This window comes from Mixophyes fleayi, chromosome 8, assembly GCF_038048845.1.
Source record: "Mixophyes fleayi isolate aMixFle1 chromosome 8, aMixFle1.hap1, whole genome shotgun sequence".
Taxonomy (NCBI): domain Eukaryota; kingdom Metazoa; phylum Chordata; class Amphibia; order Anura; family Limnodynastidae; genus Mixophyes; species Mixophyes fleayi.
Window position 1 is genome coordinate 93481479 of NC_134409.1, and position 13729 is coordinate 93495207.

The 13729-nt window shown below is 37.2% G+C and overlaps 1 protein-coding gene across 3 annotated transcripts in view; it reads left to right on the plus strand.

The window, feature by feature from the left end:
* Nucleotides 1-461: 461 nt before the first annotated feature.
* The window catches only part of UBN2 (ubinuclein 2), an 81217-nt gene continuing 67949 nt past the window's right edge, over nucleotides 462-13729 (plus strand). For 2 of the 3 annotated variants that reach the window (XM_075182883.1, XM_075182884.1), the window contains exons 1-5: nucleotides 462-1117; nucleotides 2249-2338; nucleotides 5469-5570; nucleotides 5891-6028; nucleotides 10772-10881. In XM_075182883.1, the coding sequence (XP_075038984.1) occupies nucleotides 686-1117; nucleotides 2249-2338; nucleotides 5469-5570; nucleotides 5891-6028; nucleotides 10772-10881 (872 nt within the window). In that variant the 5' untranslated portion in view covers nucleotides 462-685. The remainder of the gene's footprint in view (nucleotides 1118-2248; nucleotides 2339-5468; nucleotides 5571-5890; nucleotides 6029-10771; nucleotides 10882-13729) is intronic. The other variant, XM_075182885.1, reaches the window with a different exon arrangement.

The following is a 13729-nucleotide window of genomic DNA, read 5'->3' on the forward strand; positions in this document are numbered from 1 at the left end:
ACTGCTTTGGAACCTATAAGCGGGTGGGTCATGCAAGTAAAAACTGTTTATAGTTAGAATCAAATAGGAAAACCTACATGTGGAAGACAATAATCTACTATAATCATTTTTATAAAATTGGGAAAATAAAAATAACTTAAAACACAGTAAGGAAAAGGTGCAAAAGCAGACAAAAACACACACCAAAAATCATTAATCATCATTATGTATTTCAATTCAGAGACACTTCTGTAATAACACTAATGTTAAAACTTTATTGCATAGAGAGCTGTGGAATTAGTGGCGCTATATAAATAAATAGATGATGATGAGGATAGAGAACGCAGCGTCCTTGTTGCTTTGGCAACACATGCTACTGCAAACGTCACACGCTGAAACAAATGCAAAACTGGCAACTTGACCAACGTCATGACGTTGCTAAAGCCCATTTTCGGCGACCTTCGAGGCGCATGCGCGTTGTAAGCGGCCCTGTTATTATTTATGTGGGGTCCAAGATGGCAGCGGCGTATAGGCTGGTTAAGGTAATGGAGCTGGTGGCGGCGAACAGGACATAAGGGTTTAGCCGTCACCAGCAGAAAACAAGCTTGCCCCAGGTACACGGGCTTGGATTATAGGAACAAGAGGGACGGGGGCATAGACCAATAACTCAACAGTCTTACAGGAGAGGTGTCCCTGCTCACAGAGAATGGCGGAGCCGCGCAGGGTGCCGTTTGTTAGTTTGTCACCCATAAAGCCACGCGAGAATGTAGGAAGCCTGATGGTGGAGCAACAGCGGAATCCTCCTCAGCTCTCGTTGGCAGCCCAACGGCCTCAAACAGCAAGGCCCCAGCTTCAAGCCATGCAGCAGCCGAGGCCTCTGCAACAGACTTCCATTCAACGGCCGCAGCGAGAAGTAGCCACTTCCTCCACTACGGTCAGGGAAGCCGGAACCTGTCACCCAAAGGCCAACATTAAAACGGAGGATGATAAGAATAGCACCGAAGGGACGGTTAGGCTAGAGCTGGCACTGGCAGATCCAACAGAGGAGAGCTGTGCAGAGTTCAGTTACCGGGTACTGTTGCAAAACGAGCAAAAAGGAGGACATGGAGGAACCTCAGGAACTGAGGATCCAGGCCAGGTGAGACATCATTTTTAATGAGTACTTACCTTTCACTCCCTTTATATTTGTGTTTAGTTCGTTAGATTCAATGTAATACTTTACATTGAATCTATTTAAACTCATTGTTTTGTATTTGTTTCCTTTTCTGAAAGTAAAAGGTTAAACAAGTTCAGATATGTTATACTCTACAGTGATACAAGCCCCTCCTCTATGTTGTTACCCTCACTAGCAGCCATGTAAATTCTCTGCACAAATCTGGAGTTTTAAGCTGCATTTCTAAATAGGATGCACTGTCTAATAAACACGATAGCATTGTTGAAAGAAAAGGTAAACCTTTGCAGTTAGCTGTCTTTACTATTGCTTTTTAAGGAAACTTAATTGTTTTTGAAATGGCCATTGTTTGTAGTGCACTTCTTTGCTAGATAGATAAAACATGTGAACAATTGAATCTCTATGTACAGATGGAGTTCACTTTGCTGCAGCTGTATTTTTTGTTTGTTTTTTACTACTAGTGCTATTATGCTTTTTCCACTGGAAATGTTTTTTTTTTTTTTTTTCCTTATGTGGCATATTGTGACTTAATGTAAAATAAATGATTCTTCATGATGGGACAAAATACTTCATCTATATATTGAAAGTAAAGAGAGCATTTTGAGATTAAAAACTAGAATAAAAAACATGAAATAGAAACAGGATTTAAAGGTATGTTGTAGTTTTTAAGGAATGTATGTGCTTAAGATACCATATGGACTGTTGCAGCATTTTGGCACTTCCCTTCAATTTTTTTTTTTTTTCCTGGTATGAATTCCTTTTGGTAGCCTATGGTGGTGTGTGTAGAAAAAAATGTGTTTCACATTCTAAACTTGTACTTTTTTCAGTTTACCAATATAATTAACAACATATAAACATACCTTTTTAAAAAGGCCTACATTGCACTAAATGTTTAAGAAAAATCAACTGTGTACTAACAGTCTTTCATTTTTTTTTTTCTTTTTTACACATGCTTGTAATGACTTTGTTTTGCTTGTACTTATTAAAATCTTCATTCCATATATATGATAAGCATATTATACATCATATTAGAGAAAATAATTGTTTTGCTACTTTGTTTAATATTTAAGTCTCTAGTGACTAATTTGTTTTTCTTAGGTGAAAATTCCATCTCATGATCCATTTAATGATGACGAACGAGAAAGGCTAGAGGTAGAAAAAATGGCAAAGAAATTTGAAGCAAAATATGTAAGTTATCTTTCCTATTTTTGTATAGTACCTGTTTGGACTGAGAGCTTGATATATCAGTGCTGAGCATGAAATGCGGTATGACCACACCAATCTCAAGCATATCGCTTGGAAAATAGTGGACATCAGAAGATCCTTCATCCCTTTTGGTGGCAGAGCTGGTCTGTTCACACTATAAAATACATTGTAGTGTGAAGTGGTAGAAACCTTACACTGTACACTTTAAATTGCATTTGTAAATTGAATATTTGTGCAGGCATTGCCAATCCCAATGCTTGCTCAATTTTCAGCATGGTTTGTGTGAGGTCAACTTTGCATTTCCAGCCCAGTTTAATGTTCTCCCCAGATAATGGTGCTAGCCGGGTGGCATTAAGAAGTACCTGGTTGGGGGCAGTTGTAATGCACTGCAATAATATTGAAACATTTCGGAGGTTATTGTCCACACCTGCCAGAACTGGTGGTCAGTGGTCTAACACACACTACAGTGCTTGTTCTAATAAGAGAAACAATGGTTTAATCATCATCCTCATCAACATATATGTATATATATATCGCTAGCAGATTCCGTAGCGCTTTACAATTGAGAACAAACAGTAATAAAACAATACTGGGTAATACATACAGAAAGGTAAGAGGGCCCTGTTCGCAATTTTACAATCTATGGGACAATAGTTTGATACACAAGGGTAAGTGCTACATAATATTGAATATTTGTCCAGCTAGAATGCACAGTTTACAAAGTATTTGTGGGCTGTATGCCTAGTCACACAACTATGTTGATCAGAGGGTCAATGCCTTGTGTTAGCTGTGTAGAGGATGGTAACAGGGCAACCTAGGAAGATTAAGAGGGTGGTAGAGAAATATTATAAGGTTGTCTGAAAAGGTGGGTTTTCAGAGAACGCTTGAAGGTTTGAAGACTGGAGGAAAATTAGGTGCTGGGGAGAACACTGTAGTTCATTGCAGATTATGTGAATGAGGCCTTAGAGTTGCAGTACTAACAGCAACTACTGGTACGAGCACAGTTAATATTTTGGATCATTAATACATATTCTCATGGGTAATGCTAAGAGTCTGAGGTCACTACTAGTCATGTGCTGCATGCAGGTGTCTGGGATGAAAGAATCATGTCTTACTAGATTTGTCAGAAATCCAGGTAATTCCAACATTTTAAAGGTAAATTTATAGTGAAACTTTAATCTTTTAAACGTGTTTCATGTCTGAGTAAAAGTTCTCAAATTATCCTTTATTTTCAAAGTTATTGCTCTAATGTCATGCAGGTATCGTGATTATTTGGGCATTGGATGGTACTGTGCTTTATAAAATGGAATATTGCTCTTGCAGATTAATAAATCTATCCATTCGGAGTCTGTTTTATGACCTGTTTGTTTTTTTTAATACTTTTTTATTTATGTGAAAATAAACCCTAAATCATGAATGCAGTTATTTTCACTACAATATCCATGTACAGTTTTCAGGATGATTCTTGTCCCAGGTAAAAAAAAGTGTGTTTTTCTATATTTCAATATAAATGGCTGATAATCAGGCGGGAAAAAATACACAGCATCAATAAATGCATACCGTATATACTCGAGTATAAGCCGACTTTTTCAGCACATTTTTTTAGACTTTCATTCCAAATGCCGAACTTATTGTTAGTGGAACACACATGCGTTCCACTGCGGAAGTTAGGGGCTGAAGAAAATCCTTCCCTCCTTACCAGGCACAGAGGAGAGTAAACACAGGGGGACACATCCAGAGCTCCTCGTCAATGAGAAAGAGATGCAAGATGTGTGTACTGTCCTAAAGATAGCCTAGTAGGAGACGGGCGCAGTACCTGGGGTGAGCTGTTTATCTAGTAATTATTAATGAAAAACATATCCTCTCCAATATTTTCCAAATTGTGGCATCTGCTATCCCATGTGAACGCTATACACACTATATATATATATATATATATATATATATATACACACACACTATACTAATATGGTTGCTGATTTTTGGTACATTTGGAGAGATTTTGCGAGCCTGAGTTTATTAAAAGAAGCAAGTCATTTTCCACCCTAGGCTTATACTCGAGTCAAAAGGTTTTTCCAGTTTTTTTTATGTAAAATTAGGTGCCTCGGCTTATATTCGGAACGGCTTATACTCGAGTATATACGGTATTTATTTTTGATGTACATGGTTTTCGGTATATCTCGTGAAAGTGTAAATGGACCCTGTGAGTGATAACTGATTAAACTTTACTTGCCACCAGCATGTAAAAACAACAGCATAAAGATGACTGATTTGGAAAATTGCTATATAGATTGCTCCCTAATTGCCGCAAAAGTTGATGCTAAAATGTAGTAACGTCTACATCCCTGGGTGGCTTTTCCTTGCCCTAAATGCATGACAAATTTCTTTTTTAAGTGCTATTGCATGGTCTCGTCTACATTTAAAATGTGGACTTAGAGCTAGCAGCAAGCCCCCACTATCGCAAATGACCCTTAATCCAGGGCCTTTCCAATGATGCTTGTAATGCAGCTATAGCTGTTGAGACAAATGTAGTGACAGTTTTCTGACCCTGCAACTCTTCAGGTGCATTCTAACAGTTAGCCTGGAAGCCAGTCTACAACCTAATGACCGTCCAATGTTTTTTGTGACGTGATGTAAATTTTAGTTTATTTAGAAAATGGTTGGCAACACTGTGGTCTTGATTTTCCCTATGCTTAATTTATAAAGGAAATAGTTTTCCTTTTTAATCTTGCTTCCTATGCAAACACTTATGCTTGATACATGCACTGCAATATCGGCAGTCATATGGACTATTGGCCCGATATCGCAGTTTGTGTTGCCCTAAAACTCAATGCCTGATAATGTGATCAAAATCGCAGGTTGGTAAATTGGGTTGGAAGATGAGTGATTAGCCTGTATGTTGCATTACACTAACGGGCCCCAGTTATGCAGGAAGTAATCCTGCTTCTTGCCCCAAGAGGGCTGATCTTATCCAATTTGGCTTCCTACGTGTCCTTGTCTGGCTGTCTCTAAGACATAGTTTAAATAGGTTTAATAATATAATAAAAATAAAAGTGCAAGGCACCCAACAATTTTTTTTTCTTAATACATATACATATATATATGTATACAGGGAAGAAAAAGCCATCGCCATCGGAAGGACCGCGTGCAGGATCTTATCGACATTGGTTATGGCTATGATGAGACGGATCCCTTTATTGATAACTCTGAGGCAGTAAGTGCAGTTGTATCTATAAATGAGCTTGAATTGAAATGTGACCTTTGCCCCAATAAGTCAGTTTTAAAGTAGAAGCACTTATGCAAAAAGTAAAATGGGATTGCTGAAACAAGTTTTATGTGGATTAGTTTAGATTCATTAGGAGAGGTGTTCACCAGACATATTGTGGACCTAAATTTATTTTCAGTCTTTAAATTCTTGTAGTCCCTTTCCAATTTTTTTGGACTATTAATATATTGAAAGTTGATGTCATTTTATACTTGGATGCCCCACAGAAATACAGCTGAACTAAAACATCTTCTTATTCTTCATTTTAGTATGATGAGTTGGTTCCAGCTTCACTGACTACAAAATATGGGGGATTTTATATCAACACAGGAACACTGCAGTTTCGTCAAGCATCAGATTCTGAAAATGAAGATTTTGTTGAAAGCAAAAAGCACAAATCATCTAAAGTGAGTACTAACTAAAATTATGCAGTGATTAATATGTAGAATATTCCATTCTGTTCTGTAGAATATTATAATCTCCCTCTCCCCCCAAGTTCAAAGAATAGAACCGATCACTGATCGAAGGAATTGTGCGGTTTACACTCTGCAATGTTCCTTATGGATAATACATTTTTTGGTCTACTTGAAACACTACAATTGCTGGTCTGTTGTATTCTTTGAACTTGGTGCATTTATATCATCATTCTGGACCCTGCACAGTGAAATTTTTGTTGCATGTGAGTGCTGACTGCTTCTCTCTAGAAGTGTGTGTATATGTGTGTGTGTGTGTGTGTGTGTATATATATATATATATATATATATATATATATATATATATATATATATATATATATATATATATATATATATATATATATATATATATATATATAATTTATTTTTAGACCAGCCACAACATTAAAACCACCTGCCTAAAACTGTGTAGTTCCCACTCTTGAGACACCAAAACGGCTTTGTCCTGTCAAGGCATGGACCTCACAAAGCCTCTGAAGGTGTAGTGTGATATCTGGCACGAAGACGTTGGCAGCAGATCCTTCAAGTCCTGCAAGTTGCGAGGTGGGGCCTCCATGGCTCGGACTTGTTTTTCCAGCACATCCCACAGATCAGATTGAGATCTGGGGAATTTTGAGGCCAAGTCAACACCCTGAACACATTATGTTTCTCAAACCATTCCTTTACAATATGTGCAGCCTTGTGCTGCTGAAAGAGCCTACTACCATCAGTGAATACAGTTACCATGAAGAGGTTTACTTAGTCTGCAACAATGGTTATGTAGGTGGTACATATCAAAGTAACATCCGCATGAATGCCAGGATCCAAGGTTTACCAGCAGAATATTGCCCAGAGCATCAAACTGCCTCTGCTGGCTTGCATTCTGATGTTGTCTCTTCCCCAGGTAAACTACCTGCACGCATCTGGCAGTCCACATGATTTAAAAGAAAATGTGATTCCTCAAACCAGGCTACCTTCTTCCATTGCTTATGGTCCAGCTGTTATGCACTGTTCTGACACCTTTCTAGGTGCTCTGATCCAGTCATCTAGCCATCACAATTTATCCCTTGTCAGTCGCTCAATTCCTTACACTTGCCCATTTTTATTGCTTCCAACACATCAACTTCAAGAACTGACTGTTCACTTCCTACCTAATATCTCTCCTCTTGACAGGTGCCATTGTAACGAGAGTCAATGTTGCTTCACTTGTCTGTAGTCTTAATGTTGTGGCTGATCGGTACATATATTACATATAATTTCCCTCGAAGTAGGAATTTAGAAGTGCTGGTATGGAATTTTAAAGTGAATGGTTAGGTGGATGGGGCCGTTAGACCCTCAGAAGTTTTATGGATTTGAAAATTGATATTTATTTTAGATTCTTTTTTTAACACTATATAGTATAATAAACTTATTTAAATTATGCAAGTATAACCGCTCTTTGTCCCTACACCTCATGTCTCCTGTGTTACTTCACATATCCCTTATCCATTTCAATTTCTGACTACTTTCACCATGTAGCATATAGAGAGAGAAAAAAGAAAACATAAGAGGCACTCCAGTCCCTTATCAGTAAATTCCATATATGAATAAAACTTGACTTTTATTGTATACATTTAAAAATACGAAATATTAAAAAGTGGTAAATTGTGTGTATGTATTGTGTTAAAACAAACACCCGACAACAGTACAGGGAAAAAGAAATTCCTTGTTAAGACATCAAGAGAAAATTCCCTTCATTATTAATCTCCTAATAGGATATCAAAAATCTCTTGATGTGATATATACTAATACAACTAATCTCCAGGGTAGTTCTGAAAGATAGAGAGGTGATCTCAATAAACATCAATTGCTGTATAGTATAAATTTAACTGAATCACATCTCACAGTCTAAAAACCTATATTATAGATTTCTCTGATGGATATATATATAAAGTCTCCTTTACGTTAAGAGAGTGTGGGACTCATATGAGTAGTGATAAAGCTATACAGCGCTTTATATAAATCTATCAGAGAAATCTATAATATAGGCTTTTAGACCTTAAGATGTGATTCAGTTAAATTTATACTATACAGCAATTGATGTTTATTGAGATCACCTCTCTATCTTTCAGAACTACCCTGGAGATTAGTTGTATTAGTATATATCACATCAAGAGATTTTTGATATCCTATTAGGAGATTAATAATGAAGGGAATTTTCTCTTGATGTCTTAACAAGGAATTTCTTTTTCCCTGTACTGTTGTCGGGTGTTTGTTTTAACACAATACATACACGCAATTTACCACTTTTTAATATTTCGTATTTTTAAATGTATACAATAAAAGTCAAGTTTTATTCATATATAGAATTTACTGATAAGGGACTGGAGTGCCTCTTATGTTTTCTTTTTTCTCTCTCTATATGCTCTATGCTTAAAATTATTGAGAGTGCACCATATCTATCTTTGGACTAATTTTGTCACAAATAAATAGATAACGAGTTCCACCTGTGTGCGACCACATCCCCATGTTACTTTGATACTTTCACCATGTACCCCATCTTCATCCCAAATAAACCCCTCTTCCTTCTAAAATACCTTCTTCTGTCTGTCCCTCTCTAACCCTTTATTCCTGTTTTGTCTTTCCCTATTCCATCTCTTTTTCTTGTTTTTCTTTTCTTTGTGTCCTTCAAACTAGTGTTGTGAGGTGTGGAATTGTCTGTATAAGGTATTGCCTGCAATAGAATGCAATATCCCTATGTATGTTTTAGGCAGATTTCCCATGGATGCACATAGGGGATATTTCTGTCTGAACATATACACAAAGGGCTGCTAAAGGTTAATGTATTAAAGCCTGAACACTGTTCATGTAAAAATGGTGTTCCTCTCAAACACTTATAAATGCAACACAATATGAAAAATACTTTTTAGGGAGGAACCTGGCTAAAATTTTCCAAAAATGTGACATTCATCATCACCACCATTTATTTATATAGCGTCACAAATTCCGCAGCGCTGTACAGAGAACTCATTCACATCAGTCCTTGCCCCATTCAAATATAGATACATTTGTTGGGCTGTGAAAGCCTTGATCAACAAGGATCAGTGTTGCCTTCAGAAATTGTAGTTAAGAGAATAAACAATACATTTTAATACATGGTGAAATGTATAGCGGTGTCATATTACACAAGTCCTTATTCTGCTCGCTAGTAAATGATCAAAGAAATCTCATTTATTATCTGCAGTGTCAAATGACTTGCTCACAGAATGTATATAATGCTCATAGATATATATGATATACTATATATAAAGAAACTTTGTAGAATAAATCCAGTTTAGAGACTATTCTCACAATTCTAAATTCTAAAGTACACCATACTATGCAAAGAAGACTATTATTTAGTGGTCTGTTTAGTGCGCAGTTGCTTGTGCAAATACTGAGATTACCCCCCTATTTCTTTTTTTTTTTGGACAGCTTTTCACATGTAGTTGTATTGAATGAAAGCTGCAGCTGGACAAGATGTTATAATTGCAGCAAAGGAAACACTTGTAAATACAGAAATAGGCTTCTGGGCCATGATGCATAATCTAATCCAACCACTTGATCCCACCCACTACCATATTGTATAGCTCCATTTCATATATAGAAAGGAAACTTTTTTTTTTTTAATAGCAGCAACTGAATGTTCAGTCTCAGTGTTTGTTATACCAAACATATATGAAATAGAAACATTAAGTTTAATTACCGTAAGAGATGAAAAGAATGGTGCTGGACCATGTAAAGGAGTTAAATGCTGACAAGGATGCACAGCATGTATCAAAAAGTCAGCACTTAATAATTGAAATCCCAATAAAAGTACAAAATACAATAGTATTTCACTTTATAGTACACCTTTAGTATAGTCTATCTAGTGAGCTCTGAATAATCCACAAACTACACATAGAACAGTTAATTAGCAGATACAATTTGTCTTTCTGGTACAGCACCCAGCCACAAGGTGCAGATCATAGGTTATTGGTTTGCTACTGCTGAACCTTCTGGCATGTAACCTAATTCCCCATGTCAGAGGATCAGTCACTTGTAAGTACAGTGTTCTTGTTTTAGTATACCATTTAACTATCAATTATAGACTGCAAATCACTGATCTGCTAATTCTACATTCACTGCTGTAGACTTCAACTTGTTAGCAGCACTAGTTATCCGAATAAACTACTTGATTTACAGCTCTTAGGCTCGTATATATTGGTTCTGTTAAGCTGATCTCTCTGACCTGCGACATATACTGTTGCTGCACTGCCAATTACTAGGACTGGAGAATTCTGTGTGGGGAGTGGCGGTGATTGTAATGAATGCATACAGGCAAATCAAGTCAGCCAGTTCAGTTAGGTTATTTTGCTAGCAGTCTGTCTAGAACAGTATTGGCTAACCTGTGACACTCCAGGTGTTGTGAAACTACAAGTCCCAGCATGCTTTGCTAATAGCAGCTTATTGCTGGAAGGGTATGCTGGGACTTGTAGTTTCACAACACCTGGCGTCTCACAGGTTCGCCAACACTGGTCTAGAACATCTGGCCAGCATCAAAGGAAGTGGAGAGAATTACAGATGTCATACAAGCAGATACCTGCCCACATAGACCGCTGTGTATATATATATTTTTTTATTATATCAGTTTGCAAGCCTTTCTTTCTGGTTTAACCAGACCTCTGTTCTTTTAAGGTGTCTAAGCTTAAAGAAGAAGACCGGTCACTTAAAAAACGCAAGAGAAAAGAGGACACCATGGAGAAGGAAAAACCGTCAAGGAAACTGAAAGTCCCCAAACAGATGGGGTATGTTTAAATGAAGCGAGATAAGTGTTCCTAATTTGTATAAGTAATTAACAAGTGATGTTAATGTGTGTGATTGCCGCTAGATATGTGTAATTGAGTTCTGTTATCATTATTTAGATATTATATGGTCTAACCTAACTAAAGATTTTAGAAGCCACTGAGATCATACCATATACAAAATTTCTGCAGTTTTCAGAACACTGATGACATCTCTTAAATATAAATACAGAATTTGATGGCAGAAAACCTACAGTTTCATCTACTCTTCCATTGTGCTATTTAATGGGAAAAATATCCTTGTAATGGTAATATTTAGGACATTCTTGATCGGTGCCAGAGAATGACAAAGATAAATGTGCATTATTTATATCGTTATTCCTTTTCCTCAAAATACTCCATGACCGTTATTACAATGGGGAGGTTTCTATTTCCAGTTTAGTTAGACAGGTTAAGTAAAAATGCCCACAGACAGACTGGCTTCTCTTCTTCCCTATATCTTTCAGTGACTTCCCAAGCTTTCTCTGAAAAATATAATCCTATCAACATGATTGGAAAACTGGTCTGCCTTGAAATATTTCAATGAAAAGGAATTAACAGTAATCATAATTTACGTTTTTCCTCTTCATATCTTCATGACAGCCTTTTCAATGGAATGTACCCAAGGAGTACAGTAGGAAGGGCTAAAAACGACATATCAGCCACATATGGTGCATAATCAAGGATTTATTCAGTGACTGTTTTGAAGATTAGGTCTCCCAAACCTAGTCATTAGAGAATAAGACATCTAGGTGATAATGACTAGCAAAGGTATGGATAGATGTCCATTCTCTTCCTGTCGCAGAATCCACCCCCTGTATGTAACTGTTTTCGACTGAGGTAATCTATTATGTTTCCCTGCTACACGCAATGCTGATGGTAACTTCAAATTTATTTCTGCCCAAGACTTAATTTTTTTTATTTTTTTTTTATGCTTCCACCATCTTCAGTTTGCCTTTGTTACTTACCTGGCAATTTTTGAAGGCCACAACAGTCTTGTTCTAAGAATGGTCTGAGAGATTCTTTTAATTGAAGATGAAAGTGTTGAATTTTTTTCCACACAAAGACTTTTACGTGAAGTCTCTTATTTCCTGACCAATCCCCTTTGCTATTTGTTCTCATAGGTTGGCTTCCTAGCCTGAGACACTGGAGTCTGATTATCCACTCCGGCTCTTTATAGTAACACTCTTCTTGTCTATTTTTAATTTTGGGCTTTGCCACCAGCTGAGAGACTTCCTGATTGTTTGATAGTATGAAGGAATAATCTGGAAACATTTATTTGTTATCCCACTGGGTTAGAAGTTCCAGCTGGAGACTCTACATGTGCCACTTGGCCCAAAGAATGATCGGTGTGGTGGAGGAATATCTTCCCAATGCAACTGTTTTGTAGGGCACCCAACTCTTAGGGTTAGCAATCTTGGATTGGACATGGGATACTGAAGAAACTCTCTTGCATACATTCCTTACAATGTCCATAACCCATCGATCTGTGATTGAGTGGGTCCTTATTTCTGCGCCTTGTGTGATTCTTCCCCCTAATAGTAGTGTTAATGGTGATTGATCCTGGCAATTGTCATTGTGAAGTTTTCTGACTTGTCCTCCCTTCTTTAAGTATGAAACCCTAAAATCACTGTTTGGGTCTATCAGGAATATTCTGCCTGGTTAATTGTCTACCTGACCTGTAACTTCTCACTTCTCTGAACTGCTGATGAGAAGAAGCTTAGAGGTATTTTGATATTCAATCCTGCAGCGATCTGTTAGATTTACCCCTAAAAAACTTCTTTATCATGCTGTCTAAGTTGTCCCCGAGGACTTTTCAAATGGGAGATTAGCTAGACTATTCTTTTGACTGATCTACTTCTGCTCAACGGTGCAACCAGAGGACTCTCCTAGCCATCATTGCTGATGCAATTGACCTTGCTAAGAAGCAATGGTGTCCAAAGATTCTTCACATAAGTTGGTTGTTTCTCTGAATAACCTCAATACTTCAACGGACATTGTCGGCTCACTTTCTCTTAGATTGTGGGGAGAGACTTTACAGAGACATCCAAGTGCCCTGGCCAGTAATTTCAATGTGCTCCCAGATTAAATATGAAACTTTTTAAAACCACTCTCCAACTTTCTATCCTTGGGGAGGTCCTTCAGGGATGTGACATCTTCAAGAGTGTTAGTAGTTCTGGTAGACATACTGGCTAAAGGTGCATCTACTTTTGGAACAAAGCTTCACTTCTGTGCCTTTTCACCACTGAATAGATACATATGTTCTAATCTTTTTGAGTTAGACTGACACTTTCCATCTGTGTCCATTCATTATGAAGTAAGTTATTTCACAATGCACTGGAAATACTGTACTTTTTTTTTTTTTTTTTTTTTAAAGCAATCTTCAAAAAGGGATTTATTACTCTCTGTGCCAGTTGTTTCCTCCTCCATACCCATAAACTTGTATATATGTATTGAGCAAAGCTTTCGCAATGTCTATATTAAACATCCTAGGTGTTTCTTTGGTCTCCACATATTCATTACTAGATGAGTCTTTTTTAAATTCCCGGAAGAATCCCACTTTGAGAGTACCTATTTTCAAAGGCCATAAATGTCCTTGCTCTTTTTATCCCCTTGGTAACACATGCATCCTTCATAGTAACAAATTACTCCTTCATCCAGGTAATAAGTTCCTTAAACTGTTCAGGGGGCAGACTTTTTCCTTTTGGCTTGAGAACTACATATTATTAAAAAACAAAACAAAACAAACCTTCAGATTATGCACCACAAACTCTATGCAGTTATGTTTTGCTCTCCTTCTTTCCTTCCACAT